At 43.4% G+C, this 16,222-nt stretch overlaps 1 protein-coding gene across 5 annotated transcripts; it reads right to left on the reverse strand.

Annotated features, from left to right (window-relative positions):
• SLC17A2 (solute carrier family 17 member 2) lies at positions 1 to 15,685 on the reverse strand. 5 transcript variants are annotated; one of them, XM_084794617.1, is made up of 12 exons: positions 15,311 to 15,685; positions 11,351 to 11,460; positions 10,375 to 10,586; positions 7,909 to 8,142; positions 7,735 to 7,822; positions 5,251 to 5,337; positions 3,513 to 3,631; positions 3,249 to 3,410; positions 2,648 to 2,780; positions 2,412 to 2,559; positions 1,585 to 1,675; positions 1 to 340 (listed from the first exon to the last, which is right to left on the reverse strand). In XM_084794617.1, exons 2-12 carry the CDS (start codon positions 11,376 to 11,378, stop codon positions 206 to 208), a joined length of 1,437 nt encoding a protein of 478 aa, XP_084650743.1. In that variant the 5' UTR covers positions 11,379 to 11,460; positions 15,311 to 15,685; the 3' UTR covers positions 1 to 205. The 5 variants fall into 5 exon arrangements, with proteins under 5 accessions (XP_084650743.1, XP_084650740.1, XP_084650741.1 ...); XM_084794614.1 differs by having other exon boundaries at positions 1,551 to 1,675; XM_084794615.1 differs by having other exon boundaries at positions 1,551 to 1,675; positions 15,295 to 15,685.
• Between the last annotated feature and the right edge of the window lie 537 nt (positions 15,686 to 16,222).

A 16,222-nucleotide genomic window follows, 5' to 3' on the forward strand; every position in this document is an offset into this window, starting at 1 on the left:
CTTAGTTGCACCTGGGTTCCAGCCTGACTCACTCTGAAGTGTAGCCTGGCCATATGTTTTTGAAGCTCCTTAGGAAAAGCTAGCACCCAGCCAGAGTAGAGAAGTGCTGTGCCTATGGTCAGGAGTATGAAGGAAGAGCAGTGGATAAGCAAAACACGTCAAGAAGTTGAGGTCAGCACTTCGTTTGGTCTCCGGCCCAACATCCTCAGAGGCGGGTGAGAGTCCTTTCTTTGGCCCAGTTCTGGATTTCTGCTTCTCCAAATATGAGATAAAAGATCAGACCAAACATGTTGACTGCAGCAGACAGGAAAAACACATGCCTCCATCCTGATTCTGAATCCTGAACACAAAAATATACAGTATTTATTAATATTAGAAATTCCTGTGCCACCAATTATACAAGCCCCCTGTTTTGCATATTGTAATGCTAGTCACACAGAAAAAATAGGGGGCAAATATAGAACCCACTTAGAATCTTGTCAGGCAAGGCGGGGGTGGGGGGGGGTGTCATGAAACTGTTGAGAACCAAATGGCTCTAAAAAGGACATTGCGTCTTATGTTACGGTAGCTATTTCTCCGAATAGAAATCAATTTAAAAATACTGATGTTTTTCCAGAATCTGGATTTCAACAATTATGAACGGGAAGCCTTACAACTATGCTTAAAAGGCATCCTTCATGCTTTGTTTAGTGTTTTAGCGGTTGAGTTTAATCCACTCAGCTCTTTATGTGGATCTCTCACTATAGTGTGAGCTACACTTGACCTGCTTGAGAACCTCTCTCCGGTCAAGCCAGTCATCATTCATCATTGGCGTTATCATCAGAGTGAATTCTTGTAATTTTGCTCAAAACTTAGCCTGGAATCTAGGTCACCCAGCTGTACGAAAAAGAAAGGGGAACTCTGATTCTCTCGCTGGCACTCCTACTTCTTCCATCTGAGCCTGATTCTTCCATTCCTGCCTTCCTGCTCGCTCATTGGCGCACACCTGCAGTCTTGGAGCAAACCGCCCAGCCGTGCTCCCTGAAGTCTTACACCTGGTCTCCTAGCTACCTTATCTACAGTTTGATGCCCTTGAACTGACCTGGGGACACTTAGCTTTGCTTTTTGTGAAGTAAAAATCTTTCAGTAATTAATCTGCTTGGACTCTTCATGATCTTCTTCCTTCCCTCTGTCCTCCTGACTCAGTAATTCCTGATAAGTCTCATTCCCTCTCGTCATAAGGAAGACTCTCTCTTGTCTGTTTGGTTGTGAGCCTAGTCTTTAATTTCTGAGCTATCTCTCCAGCCCCCTCCTCACTCTTTTTTTCCTCTTGGAAGTCATAGAAAAACTGTCATCCGCACCCAAGCAGCTCATTTTCACAAAGTGAATACCTATTGCCTTTGAAGAACTTAGCTTTCACTCCTCCCCCCACCCCCCCCCCCACCCCGGGAAGCATGGCATGCCATGGTCTGATTTTCATGAACAGATTGTTCAAACCCATGCTTGCTTCCCCTGGCCAACCATACCGTCTTTGAGAGCACAGTGTATATGTTCAATGCCTGAAACAATACCTGCCACTTGCAGATGTTCAATAACATGCCCAACCTGACTGATGAGGAATCCGGTGGTAGTGGAGGAGATGATTCCTGCAGTAAGACCAAATCCCCTTGAGATGCCCATGAGGAAACTTGCATATCTGTGGAGGAAACAATTTCATGTAGAAAACCACCCATGCTCCCCGCAGCAGTTGAACTTCTAACGAAACACATTTCTAATGCCAAGGCCACTTGGCCTGGTGCCCTTCTTGTTGCCTAAAGGCAGCCAAAGAGATGTGTCTAGTTACCAACTTTGAAATCGTCTGTGCACTGAGTCAATAGTTAGAATGGCCACAGAATTAGTTTCTGTGGGAACTCGTTTTCACAACACTGCTCAGTGCAGAAGGCAGTTTGCATAACAGAGTATGAGCACCTGACTCCGAAGCCACACTGCATGCTGGTAGGCCCTGGTTCTGCCCTTGTGTGACCATAGACGCATCTCATATACCCCTGCCCTTCAGTCTCCTCTCCCTGCACTAGGAAATTGTAATAGGATCTACGTAATGTGTTTGTGATGCGGACACATATTGATTTCCGAGAATGTGTTAGCATAGGTCTTACTCATGGTGAGCCATCTATGTGCGGCAGCTGATATGATAAACACCCTGGAAATGTCCAAAACATCTGTGGCCTTTTCCCAAAATGCGCAAGGAACTTGAAACGCTTTCTCTGTCCAGAAATGAGACAGAGGGCCATGGCTATGGACCAGCATTTCCAGTTAACACTCCACCTTGACTTAGTGCACATCAACAACTGACAGGCTTTGGGCATCCCCACTGAGATCTACCATCTCTGGGAGATGGTCTGAGAAAGGCAATAAAGAAGCAAAGCCCTTACCTGGGCGCAACATCTAAGGTGTTGATGATGAACCCCGAGTCACACAAGTTGCTGGTCCCAGGAATAAGTATCAGCAAAACAACGGTTGCTATGTAACTTGACGTCACAAAGGGCAGGGCCACAGCACAGAGTGATGGGAGGAGCAGCCCTGGAGAGAGTGAGGACCCAATCAAGAGGCTTCTCAGAGCCCACGCAGGAAGGGGAGTGGCTACCTGAATCCACATAGCTATCCTTACCCAGGGACGAAAAGAGCTTTCGAACTGTGATTAAGCTGAGAAGATTCCTGGACAGAAGGAAATCTGCCATCTGACCTCCTAAAATTGTACAGCTTGAGGCGGCGACAAAAGGCAGGGAGGACAGGACCCCACTCTGAAAGAAGGAAACGCACACAGAATGTCACAGGGCAGCATAGGGCACCGGCATCACCACACAGGCTGATCTTAGCCTAACCTCCAACATTCTGAGTTGTTTGAGGGAAACTAGCATTTTTGCCACACTGGAAGAACACCCAGTCTTGGGTAGGATAATAGACACCTGAATAAAGGGATGCTAGTCTCTGGGGAAAATTTATGGACCAGTGGGCATGGAGAAAGACCATGGTGATTAAGAACCCGGGTGTGCGGCAGCTCCACCATGCAGTAGTCACAGTAGTCTAGTACCCCAAGGCAAATTATTCTCACCTCTGATGGTGTCAATCCCACTGTTGTGAAATAGGATTCATGGTACTGCCTCTCTCACCATCATTGTGAAGGTTAAATGATTCTATATGCTGGAATATAATGGACAGCGCAGAACTACAGTCATCATTGGCACAACCATAGTAGAGGGTGTACTCACATCTCTGATGTTAACGTGGAGCACCGTGCTGATGTACGTCGGTAGGTATGTTATGATTATGGTGCATAGCCAGAAATGACTGAAAAACCCCATGAAAATGGCCCACAGTGGCAGGCATCTGACCATAGCCTTTATAGGGACTGATCTTCTTGGAGAGCTAGACTGAAAAAACATTAAATCAGCACTAGCATTAAGATAGGGCTCCCTAGAAGCAGTGTTGTGCAGACCTCTGTGTGGTCCATGGGTGGACAGGGTGCAGGGTACCTGCTGAGCCAGTGAGGATGCGATGTGTTCCTTTTCCCTCACACTTATGCATGGGTGGTGCACAGGGTCATCATAAATCACCGTGAACCACAGGACGCAGCAGATGCAGCCAATGCTACCTGGGAAGCAGGGGTGCTGTTACTTTTCAAATAGATTCATATATTGGCAGAACAGGGTTTCATCTGAAATATCACAGCCTTTCTTCCACACGTATCAATTTGGGATTATTCCACCGTACAGGCTTAAATTTCCCATTTCTTCTTTTCCAACCTGCAAAACCCCTTCTTAGATTGTACTTTTGTAGATGTAGGCTCTTAAATGTAGACTCACTTTTTGTCCGTGTCAGCATCTTGAAGATAATGTGAACATGAGTAAATCCCGGCATGTATAGGCTTTAGGGATTCAGTGTTTATAGTCACATATGTGGTCTTAACAGTAATTTCTTAGCACACCTATCATTGTCTTGCTTTGGTTTGTGTGGTCGGAAATGAAGAAAAAGTAGTCATGCATACATGAGACCACCTGCCACAAAGTCAATCCCTGTGGCACAGACATATTCCCAATACGTTTGTAAGAGATTGTGATTCGTATTTATATAGGTGCCTTGAGGAGTCCCAGCAGGAGCAGCTCTTCCGTGCCTGGTTCACATGTGTAAAACAAAATGGCTGGGATTCGCATTGTTAGTTAGAAAACTCCTTGAGCCAGGAACATGTTTAACAATACCGTTGGGTTAAAAAAAAAAGAAGAAGAAAAGAAAAAGAGCAAACTGTAGGGAATCATCTCCTTATCGAGATTTTTGTCACTTCGAAAATATCAGGGCTTTTCTGTTTTGTTTTTTGTTTTTTCCTTTTTGGCTTTTTCAAGATGGTTTCTCTGTGTAGCTCTGGCTGTCCTGGAATTGACTCTGTAGACCAGGCTGGCCTCAAACTCATAGACATCCACCTGCCTCTGCCTCCAGAGTGCCAAGATTAAAGATGTGCAACACCACCGCCTGGCATCATTTAAAAATTATTCTATGTTAGAAGATTGTGAAGATTAATTGTTTTTCAAATCCCTCCAACATCATTGGATTAATCTACTGTTTTATTGGAAGCTAATTTATATTCATATTCTGAATTCACATTCAGATACTATGATCACCAAAGCAATAAGAAAAACATTATATAATGGATCCCTTGGTATAAGCATTTCACAGTTTACTGAGGAGATGAGAAACATCCTATAACTTGAAAGGGAAGTATTGGTGAAGAGTCTTGGAAGGGAGAGTGGATGAACCTAACAGAGAAGCTGCAGAAGGTCCCCTGAAGGAAGAAACATCTGAATTAAGCTTTGCAGGGTTCACTTGGCAGAGAGCAGGCTAAAGGCATACTGGATAAAGTCAACAAATATCACAAAATGTGAAGGCACACTGAAGGTGCCCTCAGTCAGCTTTGGTGTCTTAACTGCACAGGCATAAGACAAGGCACTTCAGCTGTGGTGGTAGAGATGCTCAGGAGGTGTGTGTTGTAGATGGGAAAGGTTTTGTAACTGATTTCTCAAAAGCTGGAATGTGGAGAGTGATCTCAGCTGCTCTGCGCATGTGTATTGTCCAAACCACTGGGAAGGTATAAGACCAGGATACTAATTCTCAGCATTCTTCATAACTCTCCATTTAACAAAGGGCATAGGGAGATATCAAGTGACCTATGTCTTTAAAAAAAGTCTGAAAAAAAATAGACTTAAAGAGATAGTGACTCACCAAAGATGTAGAAGATAAAAGGCCAGCCCAATGCCTGCGAGATTAATCCCCCCACACATAGGATGATGAAGGATCCAAACGCTGCCCCTAAAGAGAAGACAGAGGAAAACCCTTATGGAGATTGCAATGGCTAGAGTGTGGACATTGTCCCTGGGCTGATTTGGAGTTCCTGGGTGATGAGAGAGGATTTATTCCTGTTGACTAGACTCTCCCATCATTCTGTGAACTAATGAGCTTAGTCATTAGTCTTAAACAGCAGTTTGCTTAAGAAGCTCCTTAACAGCAATGTGGCCAACTCTCACTTCTCGAGTTATCATAGAATCTGTCTGCAAGGACAGCGCACCATGGTGGAATGTGAGCTGGGTGCAGAAAGGTAAAGGCTTACAAGATTGAGATTGCACAATCCCTACCTTCAGGGAGATTTTTCCCTACTTGGTAAGAGAATAATGAGCAAAATTCACTATCACAAACATATCCCAACAGGACTACAACTGGACCTAGGGATCTAGACAAACAATAGCAACAGCCAAGCATGGTGGCACACCCCTGTAAATCCCAGCACTTAGGAATCTAAGGAAAGAAGATTGACCTAAACTTGAAGCCACTAAGGGCTACATCAAGAGTACCAGGCCAGCTATGGCTATCTAATAAATCCTTGTCTCAAATAAGCTCACACAAATAAATAAAACTTAAATAAAACTGAACAACAATTACAGCTATGTATTTCACAGATGCTTCTTACATAGCAGTATTATACGTATCTAGTGCAAACAAACATTTGCACGTACAACTATATGTACAAACCTCAGAAGGGTTTCTTGAACTGTCACCTGTCTGATAAGAAAGCAGTCCGTTCTGTTCCGTTCCGTTCCGTTCTGTTCTGTTCTACTCTGCCCTATCCTCTCTGCTCATCTTCATGTTTTAAATCCTAGGTTTTTCTCCCACTGAATTGATCTTATGACACAGTTGTATGTCTTCATTGAAAGTTATAATGTAAATGTAACAATAAAATTATAATAGGCAAGGGGAACAGATAAAGTTAAATTAATAGCACACAACTGTGTGTGTGAATAAGGGAGAAAATATCTAATTTTATCTAATGAGAAAATATCTGGGTTTTTGACCAAAACCTCAGGGCTACAGAATATTTTAAAGATATGAACCTAGGAGCAGAGAGCCATGGAGAAGTGACAACAGCAGCGGACACCTTGTGCAACCAGAGCCTCGCTCGCAGAGGGAGTTAAATGGTCAGCCTATTGGAACAAGATGCCTGAACATCTATCTGTGTAATAAGGAGGTGAGTCTTTATCCTGTAGTTGTAAAGGGGCAAGTGAAAGATACTCAAGCTGATGAGCAAAACTGCCTCAGCAGTACAAATGATGAATTTCCGTTGGTGGAAAGAGAAGAAATTCAGCTGGAGAAGACAGCCTAGCTAGGAGCATTTGCAAATAGACGAAGTCGTGACAATGGTGAGGGAGAAACAAGCAGGAGGAGTTCTCTGAGGGAATAAACTGCAGGATGTGGTGTGTGCTGGACTCATGAGTGAGGTGTTGGTAGGACCTCAGTTCTGTCCTTTGCATGTGTGCTCTTGGGTCTGCAAGCTGCTCTGAAGTCTCCCCCAATGACATTATAATGTACCCATTGGTATTCATAAATCACAGTGGGGCATCTTCCTCAATAGCCATGTAACCAAATTTAAATACCTTAGTTTGTCACAAAAAAAAAAAAACTTTTCGGCACCCCAGATGACTAGAACACACCTGATGATAAAGCCGGGAAGGTCTTGGTGAGAGCACGCATTGTGCAGGCTTTCTCTTGCATTATGATCAAGAAAGTGTGCTCCGGGAATAAAACGCCTGGGCTCAAATCCTGGTTCTCTCATCTATTTATGTTTGGGACATTTACTTAACCTCAGCATACACTCACCCCCTTCTCTGGAACACAAAAGCATGAAAATACCACGTGCACCAGAGAGTGACGTGCACGACTCAGCTCACAGCGGTAGCATGGTGTGGCTCCCTCTCCGTCTCCTTCCACTCGGTTTTGCTCTTGGCATCTCTGATTTTGTCTCCAATATTTTCTTGAAATACGATTATAAAAATGTCTTTCCGTTTGTGCATTTTTCCCCTTGAGACAGAATCTCACACTATAACGTAAGCTGCCCTCAAACTCAGAAGCCTCCTGCCTTTGCTTCCCAAGTGTTGAGATTACAGGCAGAGCCTCCGTGACCAGCATCACTGCTGCCTTTCATAAAGCACGTTCCCCACCCCCATGATGCTAGGTTGACTGACCTACATCACAATGCTAGTCCTTGCTTCTGAGCCTAAGCCTGCTTCTGAGCCTGAGGCTTTACAGCACAGATGCATATTTTTCCTTTGTTAGGTAATTGTCTTATATTGGTCTATTTTTTCCTCGGCTGTTGATATATGAGTCACAGAAGGAACGAGCGAATCACAGCCCACTGACGCGCATACACGTCCTCACCTGAGCCGGCAATGCTGGTGAGCTTGCTCCGCTCAAGTGGGGGAGCCCACTTTGCCCAGATTGTAAACTGACCGGTCCACGCCATTCCCTGCAACAAAAGTCATTTAGATCTTTCTTGGTTTTGCAGATGTTGCGAATCTGTATTCCGCCCAGTCTGTGAAAACATCCGGGTACCTGGGCCATCCCCTGGACCGTGCGAATGACGATGACCAAAACCACCCCAAAGTCAGCAGCCAGCGGAGTAAACAGTGTGAGCAGGGATGAGACGAGCAAACCAGCGCCAAGTATCTGCTTTGCTCCGAATATCCCCGCTAAATATCCACTCGGGATTAACGTCAGTATGATTCCATAGCTGATGGAGCTAAAGATGATGCCCTGTGTCTCCGTGCTCCACTGGTACACAGCAGCCTGGAAAGGAAGAAGAGGGGCAATTAGGGGGATTCTCTTTTACAAATCCCGATTTGGAAACCTACTTTATACTCAAAGTTGTCCTGTATTTGAGTGACTCTATTTTAAAAATACTTATTTTTGGTTTAGGGTTTTCCTTTTCAAAATTTTACCTTATTATGTTTGATTGTTTTTTTTTTAACAAATAACCAACTCTACCCCTAATTTGTTTCCCTTAAAAAAGAGAGAGAAATTTAAATGCAAGCAATGAAGAGATAAAGATCCATGGCCATGGAGTTGGAGAGAGGTCTTGGCTCTGCAGAGTGCCTGCTGCTCTTGCAGAGGACTCAGGTTCAGTTCCCAGAACCCGCCGGTGGCTCACAGCTGTCTGTGACTTCAGCTCCAGTGGATCTGATGTCCCTTTGCCTTCTGTGGACATATGTAGAGTATACATGTGTGGAAGACATACATACATGCTGGCAAAGCTTCATACATAGAAAAAAATAAACCTTTTTCAAAAAGATAAATGATCACATAGCCGGGAGAGTGAAAACTTGAGGCTTCTGCTGTTTCTCACAGAGTAAAGTAAACATAACTTTGCTGATTTCTTATCAAAATTAACCCGCCATTGCAAACAAATCAAGTTTAGTTGTTGTATGCAGTCTGCCTGGAAAGACCAAGTTCCTAAGATACATATTATGAGTGTATAAATTCTTTTGACATAACTCAATACATTGGTAGTCTCTAAATATCTAGATCTGGAATCATGTTATAAATGACATCACCAAGGAAAGTAAAACAAGAAATACCTTATCACTGAAGATAACTCTTACCAGCCAGGCACTGGTGGAACACGTCTTTAATCCCAGCACTAGGGAGGCAGAGGCAGGCAGATTTCTGTGAGTTTGAAGCCAGCCTGGTCTACACACCAGGACAGCCAGGGCGACATAGAGCGGTCCTGTTTCAAGATATAAACAACAACAAAATAAGATTTTTATAATTCAAAGTATACAACTCATGTTAGAATTAAAATTTGAGGATGGGCATAAATAGAGTCAAAAAAAAAAATGGAGGAAGGAAAGACAGTACTGGAAAGTCCAAGAGACAGAGCAATTGAAAAATGTCTGTGATTTGTGATAAGAGAGTGAGGAAAATGCACTCACACCAGATGAGAGGCAAAATTAGGCTTGCGACATCTGGGATATGAATGCTCCCGTACTGATAGTGACAGTGACTGGCTCAGAGCAGACACTTTCCTCAGCCATTGGTGGATGGGAGTGTTCTGAGGAGGAAGACCAGGCTCCGGTGGGCCACAGCGTGTCCTGACACAAGGCCGTCGACTTGAAAGCACCCCAAGCTCCCGAGCACAGGAGTGTGAGTAATAACAGCACAACTCCTGATTCTAGGAATGCGTAGTAAATGACAGGCTAAAGGATGCTTGCAAAAATACGGTACCTTCGTGACTCTTATACCAATATGCAATGGACATGTGCTAAGGGTAGTATTTAACTTGCTGATTAATGAGGCAGTTGGTAGATATGGGAGCTTATGGAAAAGAAAATGAAAAGACCCACACATATCTAAGTTGGACAGAAATGCTGGGACGGAATTTAAGTAGTCGACGAAGTGCCTTACTCAGCCACAGTTGGAAAACTGCTGGCCGGAGGAGAGTGGAGACTGATTCTTCACCGAACTGGACTCCTAAGCATTTCCATTCACCTTATAGAATTTGCAGAGCTACAAATAGCTTAAAAAACGTGGAAGCTGCAGGAGCTCAAATAGAATCAGGTAACCCAGAAGGTCACCTAGACCGTAACTAGTTTTTTTCTGAAGATACGTAAGTAGTTTATTTGTCTATGTTAAAAAAAAATATGTTTTATTTTTATTTTAATTTTATATTGATTGGTGGTTTGCCTGCATGTATGTCTGTGTGAGGGTGTCAGATCCTGTGGAACAACAGACAGTTGTGAGCTGCTATGTGGGTGCTAGAAATTTAACCAGGTCCTCTAGAAGAGCTCTTAACCACTGAGCTTGTCTTCCCAGCCCCTTGTTTGTCCTACTTTTAAATTGTTTATGCTTTCCTTACAACTCTTCTATAATGTTACCTCAATGAAAGATTATTACTATCGCAGATTCAAGCAGTGCCTCGAAAACGGTTTCAGTCCTTTTCAGTTCACTGTTGAATTCTAGACTCTGCAGAGTCAAGACTGAGCCCTCCCTTTTCCCGTTCTTCCCTCTCCCCACCACACTAACCCGTGTGCTCACGTCCTTGATGCCTCTGCTCTGGTTACCCAGGAGGTCTACCCAAGGCCCGTCGGCAGATACATTAGCCGGGTCCTGATGCTGTGTGCTGTTCACCATGGCGATGATGGCAATGCTCAGACTCACACGCTGCGTTATCATGGTGAAGTTGGAGAAGTGCATGATGAGAGCCAGCGCATAGCGTATTGAGCAGAGACCTGACCCTAGGCAGGACAGAGTCACACAGTGAACACCCTAAAGAAAACCGCACCTTTCCGTTTCAGAATGAACTCCAGATTACAGCACTCAAAACCACTATCTTGTTTTTTGTTTCTTTTCATCCTCTGTTTGACACACATGTATGTATTAGTAGAGCCAATACTTCCAACATAGATGTGCGTATATTGTGTGTACTGATATTCTATATCTATTCCCAGTGAAATAAAGCAATGGGCCAATAATAGTAGGATTTCCATGTGACTGATGGGTTAGGCTTTCTTCCCTTGCATATTTGGAAGGTCCCACTGTGACTTGTGTGACACAAACAGGATCTGTGAAGAAACATAAAAATAAATGAAAGAAATCCCCAAGTAGCCTCAGGGGTAGAACTAGTTGCCTGCAAATGAATTATTTTGATACCAATTGAGTTGATGAGCTCAGAGGAAGTGGTCAGACATTTGGCCAACACATTCCATGTGGATCTGTGCCTGCGCTGGCCGTTTGCCTTAAAAACCACTTGTTCAAAACTCATCACCTTCCTTGGATCCTGGATTTATTGATTACTGGGTTCAGTTTCTGCAGGATTGATCCATGGTGCCTCCTAACAGTAAAGCGCCAGGTGACATCTTGGAATCAAGGCTGGGCCCGGCGTTACACTAATAGGAGTAATATAATGAAAAGGTGGGGAGAGTGCAGGCATGGGGGAGGGAGCTGGAGCCAAGCACTGAGACGTCTATAGCTGCCAGTCAACAAGGACAAGTGGCCTTACCTTTCACAGCGGTAGGCTTCTCATCCATTTTGCTTCTCCCGAGAATGGTGTGCACTTTGTGGCAGAGTTCCTCTCTGCCCCAGACCACTGTCACCACGACAGGCTTTGACCTGTGAGAAGAACATCATGCAAGAAGTGACACACAGCTCCTCCTGCCAGTGCTGCCTCCTCCAGGGATCAGGAAGAGGCGGGCGTTGGTTGCTTGTTTTTCTTTATGAGTTCCACATTCTGGCTCTTCCTTTGGTGGACTGCGTTTTTACGAGGAAGTCTAACTGTGAATTCTCCGAGCAAAGTGTTTGAGTCCTCTAACCATTCGTTTTTGCATTTGTATAATAAGCGTGCTGTCTGAGTGGCAGTTTAGGACTGAAAGACGGAAGCTGCGGAGGCTTTATCAGACCACAGAGAACAGTGCAATGCTAGGAGGTGTCATTACTTATGGCAGACCATAGACTAGGACCCTCAGGGCCAAGATCTGAAGAAGGCTCCAAAGTGTCCTTTCCTCTCATCCTGATCTTTTTGTCATCATTGTTCTCTTTGGACAAGCACGGTGTTCCTTGGCATCTTGGAAGATGCTGCATGACCTTTCCATGCTGTGATACCCAGTGTCAACGGTCAACTTAGTAGAACCTAGACTCACCAGGGAGATGGGCCTCTGGGCTCCCTTGTGTGAGCTTATCTTGTGTTAATTGAGAAGATTCACCCAATGTGGGTGACTCCATTCCCTAGGCAGAGGACCTGGACTGCATACTAGTGGAAAAGGAGAGATGAGTGCTCACCTACATGCCTGCACTGCTCTTTCCTTCTGACTGAGGACAGATGTAATATGATCAGTTGCATCAAGTTCCTAAAGCCTTGACTTCCCTTCCGTGATTAAAATCTTCATTACAACACATAAAATAGGAGGTTTATTGAGAAGACAATATGTCTAAAACACTTATAAAATTATACTGAATGGGTCATTTCTGCTGTAATCATAAATGAATTTAGCTACTTTGAAAAGCAAATAAAATTTATGGAGCCAAATATGGTGTGCTTAACTCAGTACTGTATCTTTTTGGGAAGAATATAAACATTTTCTTTCTTTCTTTTTTCTTTTTCTTTCTTTCTTTTTTTTTTTAGGGAATGAATCCACATTCTAAGAATGTTGTAAATTATATCCATTTTATATTGCACATTCAATGGCTGTTAAAACCACCTGCATCATATTTATGATTCACAATTGAGGATGTTTTACTTTCTGAACCCAAATTTAAAGAGATATTCCCACACTCTTAAAGATTCTCATAATCTGTGGCCTTGGGGCAAAGGATCATCATGGAAGATATAGATAAAGAATTTCATCCAAAAATACCCATTGTCATTTTTTTTAATATAGAAACAGAATGTTAGAAACACAGAAACCAAACTGTAGGGGTCCAGTGGCTCAGTTCTGAGGGCTGCTCCTCAAAGAAGCATCAGACATTTAAGTTTTGATATACTCTTGGGTTTTTTCTTTCTTCTTCCTTTCTTTCTTTCTTTAATTTAATTTTTAGACAGAGTCCACTATGCAGACCAGGCCAATCCAGAACTTCTGATTCTCCTATTTAAGTCTCCTGAAAGCTGGGATTAATTGAAACTTTATTGTATCTCAATGAGACCACATGTTGGCTCAACTGTTATCAAAAACAGATGAGGGCCAAGACACATGTCGGGTACTTCCTCTGACCTGAAAGGCTTCCAAGGCTCACTCAAATCTGGATCATGCCAGGATTCACTCCACTGCTGTATACACAGCTTTAGAGGAAAAAGACACAGGTTTTCTGCTCCAGGTCCACTCTTCACTGGTGAGAAAATGTGTGCAGAAGATTGAAAGTTGCCTCATCCTTACAGTTCACTGAATCAGCACCTGTCTCCTAAAGGCCAGACTGGTTGTTTTTCTATTTGTACTGCCTCCTTTTATTTTCTTAACATTTTAAACTTAAATTAAAAAAAATAATAACTAGCTTTATTTTTGAAGTATTCTAGGTTTTAATCATTTATTCCCAAAGGAATTTTGATGATAAAAAAAAAAGTTTAAATTGAGCTTTGATTTGAGTATTAAAGAAAACCTCTCCAATTATCTCTTGCTGTTTCTGTTAGGGAAACTGTGTTATAAACCTATTCTGCCTGTTCTGTTTTAGTCTAAGGCAAGGCAGTGAATGGTCTCGCAGCCTTTTCTTTCCCACAAGGATTGACCCTAGACTCTAATGTATGCCAGTCAAACACTCTGCCTCTAGGCTACATACCACTACTGGGAGTGGAAGTGTGTGTGACTGTGAGCAGGAGTGGGGGGGGGGGGTCACACAACTTCTACTGCGTTCAAACATTACTTTTAATTTTGTCATAATAGCTTTCCATTGTCTTGTTAATGGCTTCTCCTTTTCATAAGATAAAAGCTCGCCATTCCAAACTTTAGTCTTTCTGTGACATAATAATGAAAGCCGTGCTTCTAAAACGATCCCCAGGGCTCATGAAGTCACAAGCCAGTGTGACATAATGACAGTGCTTTCATTCTGAGTCTAACTGTAAACTATTGAGGCTGAGTAGAATTTCAAAGGCCTTCCCCTTCAGGAAATGACAGTGAATCCCAGTGTCAAGGCTGCAAGTAGAACTATAAACATGGAAGTGAAATTAAATTAAAGTAACATTTGCACTTAAAAAGGGCTGTGACTGTATCGGCTGTATTTCAGGGGACAGGAGAATGCAGACATTATGGTTATGCCTAAGGAAAACATGCTGGTGCTATCTGAGGGGGTTGGGGGTATAGACATGGTTGCACAGGGAACTTCATTCTGTGCTTCTTAGTCTGCAACTCATTATGTTGCTGTGATGGTGTCTCTAATGCTCTTTGATTTCCCCCAACAACCTGCTTATCTTGCATAATTTTGTTAGCCCAGTCTCCTGGTTTACTCAGAGCAAATGTTGCATATTGTTCAAATACAAGTAGCAGACGTTGAAAGCCTGATTTCCCACTCAGTGCCAACCATAGCAAGTTTCATAAACTCTCAGAGCGGTAATTGTTTCAGAGGGAAAGAGGGGACAGTATTACCTCATGGGACTGTTTGCATGAAAACAAAAGTGTGAGGTGTGCATGGGCCACTGCAAGGAGTTCCACATTGTCAAATGTTACTGATATTGACAACAGTAGCAACAGCAACAGATGTTAGACCATTTCAGATCCATGAATAAATACAGGAATATAGCAAATAAAAATATTTTGATAAAATGGTTGTTTTTAAACTTTTTAAAAGTGAGTTCTTCTGCCTTGGATAAGGAGGGTGCTCATCTTGCCACAGACCGCAAAGACTATGAGGAAAATAATCCCCTGAGTGTTAGGCAAGATGAGCTCCTTCCTTGCTCTCTGCTTTTCTGAGGGACTGATACTCCGGAAACAAAATGAGCTATTCCATGTATTATTAGGTCACCAATGCAACATATTTATAAGTTAAGCATTGGCAAAAAAAAAAAAAAAAAAAAAGGAAAAGATGTTCTACAACCAGAAGTGAAACATTCCAGATGTCTGGGTTATGCTTTAAAAGCGCACTTCGACTGTAGTGCTGTCCACAGGGGCTCCCAGCTCAGGAGTGGAACCTCACAGGTGGTCCCACTTCCCAGTGGGAGCTATCCTTTTGGTAGGACTAGAGGGGTGTCCGTCCTCATTGAGTCCTGTCGGCTATGGCTTCCACTTATTATAGGTACCTATCACGGTCTCCCTGGGGACTTCCTTACTGTACAAAGGCAGCAAGCCTTCTAGAAACATTCAGTTGTCTTCATTTCCATCTTACCCAGCCTTCTGCCAGTCCCCTTTTCTTGAGAGGCAAGATCAACTGCATTAACCCATTAACCACACTCCCAAAGCCAAACCTTGTTGGTTCTGGTTCAGTGTTCCATCCCACTGCCAAAGCCAACTGGACACATCTACGTACCACAGCTAATACTCACAGGTCCCTCTGGCTAGTGACCACTGTCCACCGTGGCCCTTGTCGCCAGTGGCTTCTCAGCTGTAGAGTCTTGCTTGGAAAGCTATTTTGTGAGAAAGCCTCTTCTTTTCTTTGGAACCAGACAGCATTCCCAAGTGGAGGTCCTCAGGCTGTGGTTGGTGTGTCTGTGAGTTCTCCTAAAATTACTTCCTCCCTTGAGTACATCTTTGATGGCTCAGTAATTAACATCTTATTTAAGAGGAGGAAAACACTTACCTTCACCATTAAACTAGTATTTGAATCTCTAGACTAGAAAGCTTGTTTGGGAAAAAAAAAGGCGTTCTTGTCTCCTTTTCCCTTCACAGGAGAACAGTGAGTCACATGGGACTGGGACACCACTAGGTTTGACCCTGTGCTCTCGGGACAGGGACACTGTCTGCATTTGGCTTGGCTGCTTAATTTTTAACTTCACTTTCAAGTTCTCAGTGACCTAATGAATATCTCAAAGATGTCACTATGTTTTTTTTCTGCTTTGAGCTATGCACACAGCCATTCAGTCAACAAGCCAGTGTTGTCACTGAAAGTGGAAAGTGGCATGGAATAGAAGCAGGGCCTGGACTCCTCAGCCTGAGGTCATCTCCATCCTCACTCCTAGGGAAAGGGGGGAATATTTGCATGAAAACAAAAGTATGGTGTGTGCCTGGGCCACTGCAAGGAGCTCTATCTACACTGTCAAATGTCACTAACATTAATAACGGCAGTAACAGCTACCATGTCCCCACTCAGACCATGTTAGAGCATCTCAGATCCATGAACAAGTATACAGACATGTAGCAAATAAAAATGTTTTGATAACATATGTCTGTGTCGGTAGACGGAGCCCCCTCCCCCCCGCCCCGCCTGCCTTAAGAAACAAGAGTTGAGGTGTTCTCAT

Source organism: Acomys minous, assembly GCF_964271855.1.
Source record: "Acomys minous genome assembly, chromosome: 9".
NCBI classification, from domain to species: Eukaryota; Metazoa; Chordata; class Mammalia; order Rodentia; family Muridae; genus Acomys; species Acomys minous.